Raw genomic sequence first — 14,957 nt, 5'->3', positions numbered from 1 at the left:
GAAAAAAGCACTGTTTGGCCAATGAGGCAGAAAGATAGGTGGGACTAGGACTAAAGGAAATGTAGTAAAAAGAAGTCTTGTGTACAGGCAGGAGTGACAGAGCAGGCAGATTCATATATAAGCAAGGGCAAGAAGAAGTCTTCCCTTTTTCTCTTCCTGCTCTCTGCTGCAGAGTTACCATGTGAGCCCAGGAAGACAGGACACTTTCTCTGGCATCCGATAAGTCTTATAAAATATATAGATTTATGATAATTAAGACTGAGTTAGCAGATGAGAAATCCTACTCATTGGCCAAGCAGCATTTGTACCTAATATAAGTCCCTGTGTGCTATTGGGACCTTAACGTGGTGGCCTGGCAGAAAGCACCCACATGGAGGTGGGGCTTGGGCAGTTGGAGTGAAGCCTTATTGTTACACACTTGGATCAATGGAATCAAATTGAAGACCCTGTCATTAATCCACACACCTGATTTTTGACAAAGAATCAAAAATCAATGGTGCTAGCACAACTGGATGTTGGCAGGTAGAAGAATATAAATAGATCCATATCTATTTCCCTACACAAAACTCAGGTCCAAGTGGGTCAAAGACCTCAACATAAATCCAGGTACACTGAACCTGATAGAACAGAAAGCAGGAAGTAGCCTTGAACATATTGGCATGAGACTTCTTCCTAAATATAACACTAGTAGCACAGACACTGAGAGCAACAGTTAATAAATGGGACCTCCTGAAACTGGAAAGCTTCTGTAAGGCAAAGGACATGGCAAATAAGACAAAAAAAGCAGCCTACAGAATGGGAAAAATCTTCACCAACCCCACATATGACAGAGGGCTGAACTCTAAAATACAGAAAGAACTCAAGAAACTAGTCACCAAAACAACAAATAATCCAATTTTAAAATGGAGTACAGATATAAACAGAATTCTCAACAAAATAATTTCAAGTGGTCAAAAGACATTTAAGGAATTACTCAACATCCTTAGTCATCAGAGCAATGCAACTCAAAACTACTCTGAGATACCATCTCACATCTGTCAAAATGGCTAAAATCAAAAACACTGAGGACAGCTTATGCTGGAGAGGATGTAGAGAAAGGGGAACACTCCTCCACGGAGGGTGGGAGTGCAAACTTGTCTGGCCACTTTGGAAATTAGGATGGCTGTTTCTCAAAAGGCTGGGAATCCATCTACCTCAAGACCCAGAATTCCACTCGTGGGTATATATTTAAAGGGTATCAATTATACCACAAGGACACTGGCTCAAATATGCTCATACCAGCATTATTTGTAATAGCTAGAACCTAGAAACAACTTATATACCCCTCAACCAAAGAATAGATAAAGAAAATGTGACACATTTAAGCAATGGAGTATTACTCAGTAGTATAATAATAATAATAATAATATCACAAAATTTTCAGCTAAATGGATAGAACTAGAAAAAAAATCATTCTGAGTGAGTTAACCCAGACCCAGGAAGACAAACATGGCATGTACTCACTTATAAGTAGATATTAGCTATAAAGTAGAAGATAACCAGGCTACAATCCACAGACCCAAAGAAGCTAGGTAAGAAGGAGGACCCTAAAAGGGATGCATGGATCACCCTGGGAAGGGGAAATAGATGGGATCTCCTGTATAAACTGGGGACAGGTAGGGAATAGGGGAAGGGATTGGGGATGAGAACAGGAGGGAACAGGATGGTTGAGCTGAGGGAGGGATAGAGAGGAAGAGCAATGAAAGAGACATCTTGATAGAGGGAGTCATTATGGAGTTAGGGAGAAACCTGGTGCTTGAGAAATTCCCAGGAATCCCCAGCTCAGACTCCTAGCAATAGTAGAGAGGGTGTCTGAACCAGCCTTCCCCTGCCATCAGACAGGTGACTACCCTTCCTCTGGTAACTGATAGAAACAGATGCAGAAATCCACAGCCAAGCGCTGGGCCAAGCTCTTGGAGTCCAGGCAAAGAAAGGGAGGAGGAACTTTGTGAGTGGGGGTCCTCAAGACCATGATGGGGTAACCCACAGAGACAGCTAAACTGAGGTCATGGGAGCTCATGGACTCTGGAATGACAACTGGGGAGCCTACATAGAACCAAATTAGGTCATTCGATTGTGGATGACAGTTGTGTGGTTTGGTATGTTTGTGGGACCCTTGACAGGATTTACCCCTCTGGCATGAACTGGCTTTTTGGAGCCCATTCCCTATGGTGAGATACTTTGCTCAGTTCTAATGCAGGGGAGAGGGTCTTGGTCCTGCCTCAACTCAATATGCCAGGCTTAGTTGACTCCCCATGGGAGGCCTTTGCCACTCTAAGAGGCGGATGGTGGGTGGAAGTTGAGAAGCCACATCACTACACAACAAGAAAATAATATGAAAACTGGCAATAAAGAAAGCAAACTCACAAACATAAACCCATCAGAATCACATCACACTTCTGAGTCAAATCCCATATGAGGAAGGGGTTATAGAGTGATATATTTCAAGCCCTGAAAGTAAATCACTGCCTAGTATATACTAGAAATATATTCAAATCCACCTGGAATAAAATCCTCCTAAGAAGAAACACACATGTAAAGGATTTCTGTAAAACAAAAGAGTAGGAAACAAGCAGGACTTAGACAATTATCCCATGTGTCATTCATGTGATTGAACATAGATAGGTTAAAAGAATCAAGACTCTTCAGTGGTGAAAGAGGAAAAGTTGAGAAGGCCAAAGAGAGTAATGAGGACCAATATGAACAAAGTAGACAAAAAATACACGCATTAAAGTTTTATAATAAAACCCATTGTTTTATATAATAACAAATAACTTTTAATAAGCCAAAAGATAAGGTAAATCCAAAGGGAAATTTAGTGGTGGTTTATTGGAAGCACCTATCTTTCACCATCTTCTCTAGAGAATAAAACCAAGTCAATAAGAGAGGAGCTGCCCTCCGAAGGTGAGGCATGATGGAAAGTTACCACAGAGAAGAAGTCTGACTTCAAATTCTCAACAATGTCTTCAACATTTAGTGTCTTTCTTTCAGCTGGTCTACTCTAACAGTAATGTTTTCCATTGTATCTTTGTTTGATTTGTTATTTTTCCCTTATAATGCTGATTTTTCATTTCATAACCACTCTCTCTTTGCTGAGGTTCTTGAACAAGTATCCAATTATCTTCACTTCATTCAGTGCTCTAAGTTAATCCTACTTAAGGTTGATAATTGTGTCTTACATTAGACTTCTAAATTCTTTGCCCAATATTCCATTACCTTAGCAACTTTGGATATTATCGTGTACTGAAGAGTGATGGATTTCAGGCATATTCATGTTGACTTGACTATTTGTATTTCTTGTTCCCATGGTAAATTCCTGCAGCTATTGGTATAAGATACCCCTTCTTGTGGTTTGCTGGTGTCTTCTGAGTGGACAGCTTTCTCTTGGTAGTTCAATCCCCAGCACTGCTCAGAAAGGAGAAGACTGGCCATGGAAATGAAACAAAATCATAGGAATTTATTTTCCAATTATATCTTTTTATTTACATTTTTGCTCATATTTTGAGAATTTCATTTATGAGTACAGTGTTAACATAATTTCCCCTTCCTCGCTTTCCTCCTCCAACTCCTATTCTTCCCCCGTTCACTTTTTTATGATCTCTTAATTTTTATTTTCAAAGCACATACATATGCACACACATAACAATTCCTATGGGGAAATGTTGTCATTCAAGGATATAATCATGGGTTTTCATTTCCAAAGACATTTTCTGAGACCCTGATCAGTAGCATTTGTACAGGGATGTGATGTTACAGAATTTCAGAAACCTATTTCCTCTGGGTGAAGGTACTTCCTACAGGATTATAAATCCACTGTTACAGCTTCTTTTACTTCCACCATAGAATGCCTCATGAAAGCTTCTATGTGGCACTAGTAATTTTGAGATTCCTTTTTTCTCTTGGTTTTTTGAGACAGGATTTCTTTGTGTAGCCTTGTCTGTCTTCACTAGTCTACTGTAGACCAAGCTGGCCTCAAACTCTCAAACTCACAAAGATCCGACTGCCTCTGTCTCCTGAGTGATGGGATTAAAGGCGTGTGCTACCACTCCCCAACGAGATTCCTTCTTTAAGGAAACAGTAAGGGACATTTGAGTGGCTTTTGCAAGATAACATTCATTGCTTTGCTTTCTTGATTTTTAACTCTTTCCTTTCTTGAGGAAGTGTGTATCCTTCTCTCAGAGTTCGTCATAATTTTAGAAATTCATCAGCTCAAAATATTGTGATCAGCATCTTCAAGTCTGATTCCATGAATGTAGCTAAGAATTGTCAATAGTGGGGCTGAAGAGATGCCTCAGAAGTTAAGACACTGGCTGCTCTTCCAGAGGTCCTGAGTTCAAATCCAAGCACCATATGGTGCCCCACAAACCATCTGTAATGACATCATGTGCCCTCTTTTGGTGGGTGGACATACATGTAAGCAGATCACTGTATATATAATAAATTAAATAAAGAAAGAAAACATCAAAATATACTAGAAAAAAGAATTGCCAATAGTAGCAAGTGAGTCTGAAAATTGAACATCTTTCTTATGCACATTTCAGGGAACATTTAGAGAGACAATCATAGCCAGAGGTTTCTCTGCTTTCTATCTGGTATGCCAAATGTAGCTGGAGGTTTCTTTGCATCCCACCCAGTCCCACAGCCACTTATAAAATAATCACTCAGAGACTTAATATTCATTATAATTGTTTGGCCAGTGACTCGGGATTATTACTAGCTAGCTCTTCCATTTAAATTAACTCATTTCCATTAATCTGTGTATCACCATGTGGCCATGACATTACCTCATTTTCTACATGTCTTGCTTCCTTAGAAGCTGCTGGCATCCCCGATTCCACCTTCTTTCTCCCTGTATCTCTGCTTGGATTTCCCACCTAGCCCTGCCATATGCCAAAGCAGCTTTATTCAACCAATAAAAGCAACACATATTTTCAGTGTACAGAGGACATCCCACATCAGGCAGTCTTCTAGACTTTACAAAGTATAGCCTTTCTTTCCTGCTAAGCACAGTACTGGGATAGAAATAATAGTTACTGGAAGACTCCCAAGCAAGCATCATGATAATTTCTAGATAAATGAATCTTGCTTTCTGCAAGTCATACCTAGTCACATTTGTGGACCAAAGAAAAGAGCCTTGGAATGTTAAGAGAAAAGAAATCACAGATGCCATATGTCCAGGTAGGAAAGACACAGGCAAGAAGTCCATAGATTTTAAGCAAAAAGACAAGCTTTAAGATGTAAGTGAAGTCTGTTTCTGTAAAAATGACTTTTCTGGAGCTTACATTTATTTCTCTTGCAATGAGAGAACAACATCTCCTTAGCCAGGCCTTTGAAGTCCTAAAAGTGTTCTCCTAACTCTCCCATGGTTGTCTACCACATTGATAGTTATAAAAAGCGTATTTTTCCTGTGGAATCCTGCATAATCTGTGGATTTTTTGCTGTTATTTATACTTCAGAATGTTTGATAAGCTACTATGATATATTAAAGCATCAAAAATGAGTTTTTAAATACCTCATATATCTGAACGTTAAAATTGTCTCTTATGTTTATTCTGTACCCCACTTTTTAATTGGATTATTTGGTGTTGTGGAGACTAGCTTCTTGAGTTCTTTGTATATTTTGGAGAACATCCCTCTGTCAGATGTGGGGTTGGTGAAGATCTTTTCCCATTCTGTGGGCTGCCGTTTTGTCTTGTTGGCTGTGTCCTTTGCCTTACAGAACCTTCTCAGTTTCAGAAGGTCCCATTTATTAATTGTTGATCTCAGTGTCTGTTCAGGAAGAGGTCTTATGCACCAATTCATTCAAAGGTACCTCCCACTTTCTCTTCTAAGAGGTTCATTGTGACTGGATTTATGTTGAGGTCTTTGATCCATTTGGACTTAAGTTTTGTGTATGGTGTGATAGATATGGATCTATCTATAGTCTTCTACATGTCAGCATTTAGTTATGTCAGAGACATTTTTGAAGATGCTTTCTTTTTCCATTGTATAATTTTAGCTTCTTTGTTAAAAATCAGGTGTTTGTAGGTGTGTGGATTAATATCAAGGTTTTCAATTCAATTCCATTGGTCTACCTGTCTGTTTTTGTGTCAATAACAAGCTGTTTTCGTTACTCTAGCTCTATAGTGGAGCTTGAAGTCAGGGATGGTGATGCCTCCAGAAGATCCTTTATTATACAGGGTTGTTTTGGAGAGGGAACTGGGATTGATATGTAAAATAAAAACTGTTTCTAATTTAAATAAAATTCATTAAAAAAATAAACAAAACTTATCTCTTATGAACAATTGCAATTGATTTTGTATATTGTCTGCCATAACCTGAATTTTAAATGCATTCCTTTTATGGCTGTGATCTGATATGAAAATTCTAATTGTCTAGGAGTCTTCCTTAAAAAAAAAAAACATATCAGTGCTTTTTTTTAAAAGATTTTAGAGATGAAATGCTCAACTTTACTTCTTTTCAAGCTCCTTCCAATCAGGCAGGCAGTGGTGGCCCACAACTTTAATACTAGCACTGGGAAGGCAGAGGCAGGCAGATCTCTATGAGTTCAAAGCCAGACTGGTCTGCAAAGTGAGTTCCAAGACAGCCAGGATTGTTACACAGAGAAACAGTGCCTTGAAAAACAAGCAACCACAAAAGATCCTTCCAATCAATGGGCAATGCATTTAAAATTAATGCACACATTATGATTGGGTAGCAATTTTAGTGCTGTGCACTCCAAAATAATATATGGTAAAATTATAATATGTGTTTTCTATATAACTATTTCCAATAAATCATTCATGTTCTTATTCATCCATAATTGAAGAATAATTAAAGCCAAATACTGTACCACAAATAATCATAAAACAAAATCCAGAAAAAAATAATGTAATATTAACAGGGATGAAGGTGATCAAAATAAACTGTATGCATGTATGAAATTCCCAAAGAGCAAATACATATTTTAGATATAATTTATAAGGAATAGGGAAAGTAAAGGAGGAAATGAGAATATAAGAGCAAGATATTTAAATGCAAATATAAAATAAGAAAAAGTATGTGCATGAGGAAAGAAAAAATAATAGAAAAATCCCAAGCATAAAATCCTTTTCAATAAAATGAATATTGAGTATGAGAATAGCAAGGAAAACTAAAGAAAAAGTAAAAGAAAAGTAATCGGAAGGTAAAGTAGACACTTGCTGGGTCCTCTAGTCATGTAACTTATCTGAGGAGAGTGTGACTGGTCAGTCCCACCTGGCGTCTCTTGTACTTCATCTCTGTTGTCACTGTATTGGGGACATCCCTCTCACCTTGTGGGATGATGGCTGTCAGGACCAAGGGAGGCTGCCAGTGTCAGACCTGCATTCACTCTAGAAGCTTCCTTATTTTGCAAGCCTTGATCCTGCCCTCTCTCAGTGAGCATTGTCCCTCATGGGCTGGAATCATTCTCACTCTCTTCAGAGGCTCTCTGAAGCCTTTTCATTCCAAAAGACACAAATATCTAAGTCCAGGAGTGTATGCTGAATGTATTCGGGAGTACAGAAGATAGGCAAAGCGCTGACGTTTGCAGAGCAGGCCATCTGGGTGCCCTGCTGGCTATTCTCAGTGTTTTCTTATTCTCAGGAGCAAAACATCTTGTGGAGCAGAGGAGGCTGAGGAACTGCGTGGTCTACAAGGCTTGGGCTTGGAACTCTCAGTCTTGCCTGATAGAAAAGTATACACAGCAGAGACACAGCAACCGAGGCAGGGGGCTCCCTGTGTTCTAGAATTCTCAGTGACCCCAACAATACTTAGATCAAATACTTGCTCTTTGCCACAGTACAAGGCCTCAGACTGAATCACTTTCCAAATCCCCGGTTTCCTACTTATCTGCTCACCAGTAGACACCAGACCCTGACCTCCTTTGTGAACGACTCTCATAGCCCTCTTGTACACCAGAAGTACAGCTAAGTGGTCCCGGTCTCACTGACTTACGAGACTTCCCTTTGTTCTCGAATCCTCAAAATAGTTCAGGAGGCCCCTCCTCAAGATGGTGTCTGGCTATGCATTCTCAGAGATGGGACGTTGATATTTTCACACCGGCACACAGGCTCTCCTTTATTACCCCAATGTTTCTTATGTATGTGTGCCAGGGGAGAAAATTCTAATATGCTGTCTTATCTGGAACCTCCATATATCCTTAATGAATCTGCAATCAATCGGGACTTCTCCGTTTACCTTATTACAGTGAATAAAATCTGAGAATAAATACAATGTGCAAATGACATTTCATTGGGCATGAGGTTGTCGAACTATTTATAAACTCAAATGACTGGTTTTGGGTAGGACAGAAAGACGATGACCTAATCCAATTAGCTGATCACTCAGGACTAACCTAGGACCTTAAGCCTCTGTCTAAAGCTTCAGAATTTGTGTGGTGTGTGTGTGTGTGTGTGTGTGTGTGTGTGTGTGTGTGTGTGTGTGTGTGTGTGTGTGTCTATTTGATAACATAAAGTACCCTTTACTATCCAAAGTTAGTGAATGTAGGAGAGCATATTCAGAAAAAGAATTCATCAGATAAAGTGAAAGTCTGCTGGAGGTGAGAAAAATAATGGAGGAAAGGAGTTGAGATGTAAAAGGGAGGGAGCCTGGAGTTTTGTACGTGGCTTAGAGAGTAGTAAATGGAACTGGGGCTCAAGAGGGAGCTAAGGAGTTTGGAGAAGACCTGAAAATGAAAACAATGATGTACAAGCTAGAAACATCTGCCTTCCAAACTACACCGACAACAGCAAGACTGCCCTCTGGCATTATGTAGGTGCTCGTTGTTGTTCAAGTTTGAAGTACAGACATGCTTATGTCCTCAGATGGTTTCTTTTACACAGAGTGTCAAGGACCAATCTAAAACTCCATTCAGCCAAAAACATTTCTCAGATATTGCTGATCTCCTCACTGTGGGTCACCTGTCAGGGCAGACACTTAAGCAAAAGTCCCACCTCTAAAGCAGCAACCCTGCAAACACACCCCAGCAAGCAGTACACTAACAACACTGTGGAAAATTCCAGACCACAGATAGTGAAATCCTTCAATTCTATGATCTTTCTGCAAACCCAGAGGTGTGTGCACCCAATGAGAGTGCATGGCAAGGTAAGTGTCTGAGACAAAATACTCAGCAGAATGGAAATTCTGTGCTCACGCTTTGCCAGGAAGATAAGTACCAAGAGGAAAGCAGATGTGTAATTTGTTCCATGAGGACCTTTTATTTGAAAGCCACCTGCAGAAAATCTCACACTGACAAATTCCACATTTTCTTGGAGTCTTGGGGAAGCATGCCAGCTTTAGATTAATTTCTTGGGTAAAAGTGAATCCTTGTGAATCCACCCTTTCTGAATACCTCATACTAAAATGTTTGTGAAAAGTAAAGGTGTGTGGATTCCAAAAATCTGACATACATTGCTCAGTAGGATAGATCTTCCACTTCGTTATAAGCTCAAAAGCCTTTAGATGGGGTCTAGGGTGCAGAAATAAGAGCACTCGATAGAGGGACTTTGTTGTAACGCTGGCTTAACAGTCAGGAATGGAGCTACAGCACTGCCTGAGAACCCCATTGTTGGCCTTTCCTATAGTTCATTCTACTGTCTCCAGACCCCAGTCATCCTACCATCTCCAACACAATTGCCACAATTAGAGCCAAGTTCTTCTACCTTTATTTAGCATCTCTAGAAAATCCAATACCTTGCAGAAAACTGATATATAATCTTAGCTCTGACTCACACCTCCCTAAGCCTATGACCGGAGTAGAGAAAGCAAAAGATAAGCAATTGATAGCAAGGCTTATCCAACTGACTATATGAGTAGATTCAAATGAACACATCATCAGTCAATGAATTCCTCTGGTCAGATTTTACCTCAGTAAATTGAGGGCTGTGCCTAGCATAATACCCTTGCTACGTACAAAATAGAAAACTACAGAATCCCTCCATTTCTATACACAGCTGATTCTCTGATCACAGCCCAGATATTGTCCAAACATTTTCTAATATACAAACATCATGTGTAATCTTAGGTCAGGATGTATCTTCTTAGAATATGGCGTATTTATAATTAATGCTGTTTTCTGAGGCCTTGGTGACTCTTAAAAATGATACATGATGTTAGCAAATAGTAAAGGGCAAAGGGATCAGAGTTTTGGTGTGAGTATTCCATCTCTGTAATGTATCAAGGAAGAGCCGACTTAAGTTTCATCCATCCTCTTCAAGACACCTGCAACCCATGAGCCTGGCTAGAAAAAAGACAACTGAAAGCCCAAACTTATAAGAAACTCTGCACCTCCTGCTTTCTCACCATTGCTGTTCTAGTTACGGAACTCAGAGCCCTTTAATTTCATCTTCCTTTTCAGTAGATTAGTTGGGTTCACAGGTAAAGGGTGTAGGCAATACTGCTTTCCTATCAGGGAGTTTCCATACAGTACCACAAGCTACCAGATTCAGGCCATCCTCGAAGTTTCTCAAATTAACATCCACGAAGTCCGAGGATTTGGAGTGACCCTAGACACTTGTCTTTCTTCCTGTCATCTCCTGAGCCTAAGGAATCCCACTGGGATTTCACATTCCCTGTCTGCTCTATGCCAGTGTCATCCTAAGAACCAATTGTTCTTACTCTCTGCCCTGAGAAAAAACTTTTCCTTGTCACCTGTAAGTTTCCTAGTGACAAGAGAGCCAAACAGAGGAAAGCTGATGCAAGACTCTGGGAAAGAGAAACGTGCAGTTATGTTTGTGCAGGAAGTACAATGACCTCTACCAGCCAACTCCCTCTTGGGAGCTATAAAAACAGGGTCCCTGGCCATGCTCACTACCTTCTTCTTCTACCACCATGAGCGCTCTCCTGATCCTGGCCCTTGTGGGGGCAGCTGGTGAGTTCCATACCTTCCTCTAAACTCTTTCCATCCCATTAACTAGAATATCTGAACTGTCCCCATGCTGTCTCTCTATCTTCTGACAGTCTCATCAGCCTCACAAGTCTCCCTGTTTTCCTGGGCTCTCATCCTTCCCTCTTTCTCATTTCCCCTTTAATCTACCCTCACCACCAGTCCTCGTTGTAATCAGTACCAAGAGCAGGGAATGTTGAAAGGTAGGCCTGGCAGAGGTTCCATGAAATGAACCCGCATGCCCACCATGGCTCTAGCAACTCTGTGATACTTCCACCATAGATATTCTTAAAGAAAAGTGTGCCTGAAGACATGAAAAACTTATTTTTCCCTAAGATTTGACCATTAGAGTTCTGAACTCATGTGTTCTGGGTTTTGTCTGTTTACTGGAGTTTTAGAGTCCCAAGATGAACTTAATCTTACTGATAAGTCACACACTGAAATTGTAAAATGCTGCTACATTGGCCATTTGCTATGCCCTCCCTTTGTTATGTCCAAGTTGGCTGGGTATTCCTTTCTGTTCTTGCCTCAGTCTACAGAGTTGATTTCTTTGGGAAGCTGGTCTAGGCCAAATCATCCTGATAATCCACAAAGCCAGTATTCAGGTGGCACGAACAAGCAATAAATATAAAAACAAAGCAGGCCATGGGCAAAACTGACTTCTAGTGGGGTCACATTAAGTATGTACTTAGGTAGCTCTTGTTGTCCCAACCCTGATGCTCAGAAGAGATCTGAGCCCTGTGAGAACTACCTATCTGTCCTGCAAAGCCAAGTACTGGGAAAGTCTACAATCTATGTTACCTATTGGAGACAGAGTGATCCAGGCTTTGCTACGTTCATTGTGCTCAATAAGAAATCCTAAGGGTTTAAGCTGCCATTAGAGCCAATGGCTTCACCCTCCAGCACCCTGATAAATTGTTTATTCTCATTTCCTATCTCCATTCAAGTTGCTTTTCCTGTTGATGATGACAAGATCGTCGGAGGATATACTTGCCAGAAGAATTCTGTCCCCTACCAGGTGTCTCTGAACTCTGGCTACCACTTCTGTGGAGGCTCCCTCATCAATAACCAATGGGTGGTGTCTGCAGCTCATTGCTACAAGACGTAAGTGATGGGACCCTGACTGCAGAGCCCACAGCCCGAGACATGCTTAGAACATAGCACTTGGGCAAGTGGTGAAGTTTAAGGTGAATTGGGAAGGCTGTGAAGAAAATAAGTTGGTGGCAGCAGTTAAATATCATGAGAACTGAGTGAAATTTGATACAGGATAGGACGCCTCTCACTTCTTCAAACAAGTCCATAAAATAGCAAGGATAATGTGGGTCATTAAACCAAGAAGAATTTATCTTGTTATCATCAACACCGGTGAGGAAGTCAGGTAGGAACTTCATACAAGGACCACGAGCTGCAAAGAGTAATGAACTCCAAGTTTTCAGAAAGACAGCTAAACACTAGTGAAGTCAATGCCGTCTTTACTGTGTGTTCTTAGTTCTGAGTATGCATCACAAAGACGATGGAGGTTTTGGAAACACTGAACCCAGGGCTAGATTCTGGCTTAATAGTTGTAGAGTTGGGAGCAAGAATGTGAACTTCTCTCAAGGTCCCATGTCACCTGGTGTGGGTCCTGGCACAACACCTTGGGTTCCACAAGATTAGGTCCCATATAATAATAGTTTTTAACAAAGCAAGAAGTGCTAGTGTAGTTCCTGCTGTGGGTAGCAAGACTCGGAGAGTGAGGCGTGCATCAGATGTCCCCTTGAGTCCACATCCTTGGGTGTGTGAGGGGCTGAGGTATGGCAGCTTAAAAACCAGCCGGAACTGCACGCCTTTACTTTATACACTATGTACCAAGAACCTCTGTTGACAAAAGGGCCGGGAAGCCTAACCAGAAAGCGTCTATCACGGAAGAGCTTCTCCTTGGAGCCACCCCTGAGCATGAAGCTTTGGAACCTGGGGTGTCCTGGGTAATGTACAGAAAATCTCTACCTTGTCTTTTCTTTCCCACAGCCGCATCCAAGTGAGACTTGGAGAGCACAACATCAATGTCCTTGAGGGGGATGAGCAGTTTGTCACTGCTTCCAAGATCATCAGGCACCCCAGCTTTAACTCAAGGACCCTGGACAATGACATCATGCTGATCAAGCTGGCCTCCCCTGTGACCCTCAATTCCCGGGTGGCCACTGTCGCTCTGCCCACCTCCTGTGCAGCTGCTGGCACTCAGTGCCTCATTTCTGGCTGGGGCAACACCCTCAGCTCTGGTGGTGAGTGTATGAACTTTCACCCTTTCTCTCCATGTTTTCCAAAGCCAGGCATGTCTCTAGGTTCAAACGTATTGGCTTTTACCTTGCAAATATGTTTGAAGTACCACTATAAGAAGAGTATACCTGGTACCAAAGGAATATAAAATACCAAGAAGTTCACTCCCTGTAACCTAAAGAGGACGTTGCATTATTATTCTGAAAGCAGCAGCAGCAATGGTCATTTTATAGATTTAGAAAGCTGTAATTCTTTGCTACAATTTATACTCTTAATGCTCTCTCTGATAGAACTATGGTGTTCCAGGACAAATTATTGTTACTCAGGATGCTCTAATGCTTATTTCTTCTTTCTTTGATCATCACCTTTCCTCAAAGTAAATAACCCAGACCTGCTCCAGTGCCTGAATGCTCCAGTGCTGTCTCAGTCTGCCTGTCAAGCCGCCTATCCTGGACAGATCACTGCTAACATGATCTGTGTTGGCTTCCTTGAGGGAGGCAAGGATTCCTGCCAGGTGATTGTCGCCCTTTGCATATGAAATCCCTCTTCTACTGGGATTTGGATTTGAACGTCCAGTGTTGTGAGACTAGAAGTTTCATGTAGTTGGATCAGGGGGGAGTGAGGTCTACTCTGGATGCCATTTCATCTCGGGAAGACTGTAGGATGTGCTTTAATGGGAAACAAATAGTGTCACAATGTGGCTAGAATGGGGCCCTAAGGTAAGAGTAGATGTGATCCTTTTCTGCATGCCCCTTCCTTAAACACTGTAATTCTCCATTCCAGGGTGACTCTGGTGGTCCCGTGGTCTGCAATGGAAAACTCCAGGGCATCGTCTCCTGGGGCTATGGCTGTGCCTTGAAAAATAATCCTGGTGTGTACACCAAGGTCTGCAATTATGTGAGCTGGATTCAGAGCACAATTGCTGCCAACTAAAAAAAAGTCCCCAATTCCTCTTCAGTCCCTGTGTCAATAAAGTATATTTGCCCTCACTGCCTGTCCCTTTGTCTGATCTCTCTAGTCCCTTAGCTCTGGGAGGGAAGCTGTTATCTGAGGTCTTTGATGTCAGGTGGAGATTCTCCACTGAAAGTTATCCTGATTGTAAAATAATTTTCATGAATTAATCATCAGCAACATATGAGACACACACAAAAAAACAAATTCAGTGGAACCATAATAGGAAGTTTATTTCATGTTAAGGGCCATGGGCCCTAAACTATGGATTTTAAAGCCCATCTTTGTAAGTCCTTTTTGACCTTTAAGTTTGCAACTTAAAGCCAGCTCTATGAGCCTTATATAACCTGTAATTAGATGGTTTGGCCAAACAGAACTGCTAACTGCTTCTGTTCCGAGAAAGGGCCTGGGGCTTTCGCTGTTCTGGTGAAGACCAGAAGATGTTCCGGCTGATAAGAAGAATGCTCCTGCCTCAGCATACACCAGATGTTCCTTCCTGTTATTCCCCCACTTACCCAATTTCCTTGGTGCAGGGCTATATAAACCCACACTGAGCCCCAATAAATCGAGACCTTGACAATTGCACAGATGGACTCTGGTCCCCTCTTTTGCGCCGCTTGGTCTCCTTCCTTCTCTCGCCCATGACTCTCTCAGGCAGCCCCCCTCCGGAACCCTGAATGACTGACCCGCGGGACGGGACAATTTCATTTTACTTTGTCAAGAAAAGTTACATCCGAATAGCGGAGCTGAAGATTTTTCTTCCTTAGCATGTCAGCGGGACTTGAAGTTGTAGCTATGCGCACATTGTTGTTGGTGCTGGGCTTTG

The 14,957-nt window shown here is 41.4% G+C and overlaps 1 protein-coding gene and 1 gene segment (V, D, J or C); both read left to right on the top strand.

The window, feature by feature from the left end:
• The window catches only part of LOC107977037, a 151,260-nt gene that overhangs the window by 115,739 nt on the left and 20,564 nt on the right, over nt 1–14,957 (top strand).
• On the top strand, nt 10,870–14,113 carry LOC100762526 (anionic trypsin-2). The gene is made up of 5 exons (XM_027389751.2): nt 10,870–10,909; nt 11,872–12,028; nt 12,932–13,185; nt 13,558–13,694; nt 13,964–14,113. The coding sequence occupies exons 1-5, from the start codon at nt 10,870–10,872 to the stop codon at nt 14,111–14,113; spliced, it is 738 nt and encodes a 245-aa protein (XP_027245552.1).

The sequence above is a fragment of the Cricetulus griseus genome (genome assembly GCF_003668045.3).
Source record: "Cricetulus griseus strain 17A/GY chromosome 1 unlocalized genomic scaffold, alternate assembly CriGri-PICRH-1.0 chr1_0, whole genome shotgun sequence".
NCBI lineage: Eukaryota > Metazoa > Chordata > Mammalia > Rodentia > Cricetidae > Cricetulus > Cricetulus griseus.
Note: the sequence above shows the minus strand (reverse complement) of the source record. Positions and strands in the feature narration are given on the sequence as shown.

Bases quoted from the DNA above. Each gene is read 5' to 3' on its own strand.
- LOC100762526 (XM_027389751.2), top strand. From the start codon at position 10,870: ATGAGCGCTCTCCTGATCCTGGCCCTTGTGGGGGCAGCTG. The intron at 10,910-11,871 runs GTGAGTTCCATA...TCTCCATTCAAG, and splicing joins GGCCCTTGTGGGGGCAGCTG to TTGCTTTTCCTGTTGATGAT. The intron at 13,695-13,963 runs GTGATTGTCGCC...TCTCCATTCCAG, and splicing joins GAGGCAAGGATTCCTGCCAG to GGTGACTCTGGTGGTCCCGT.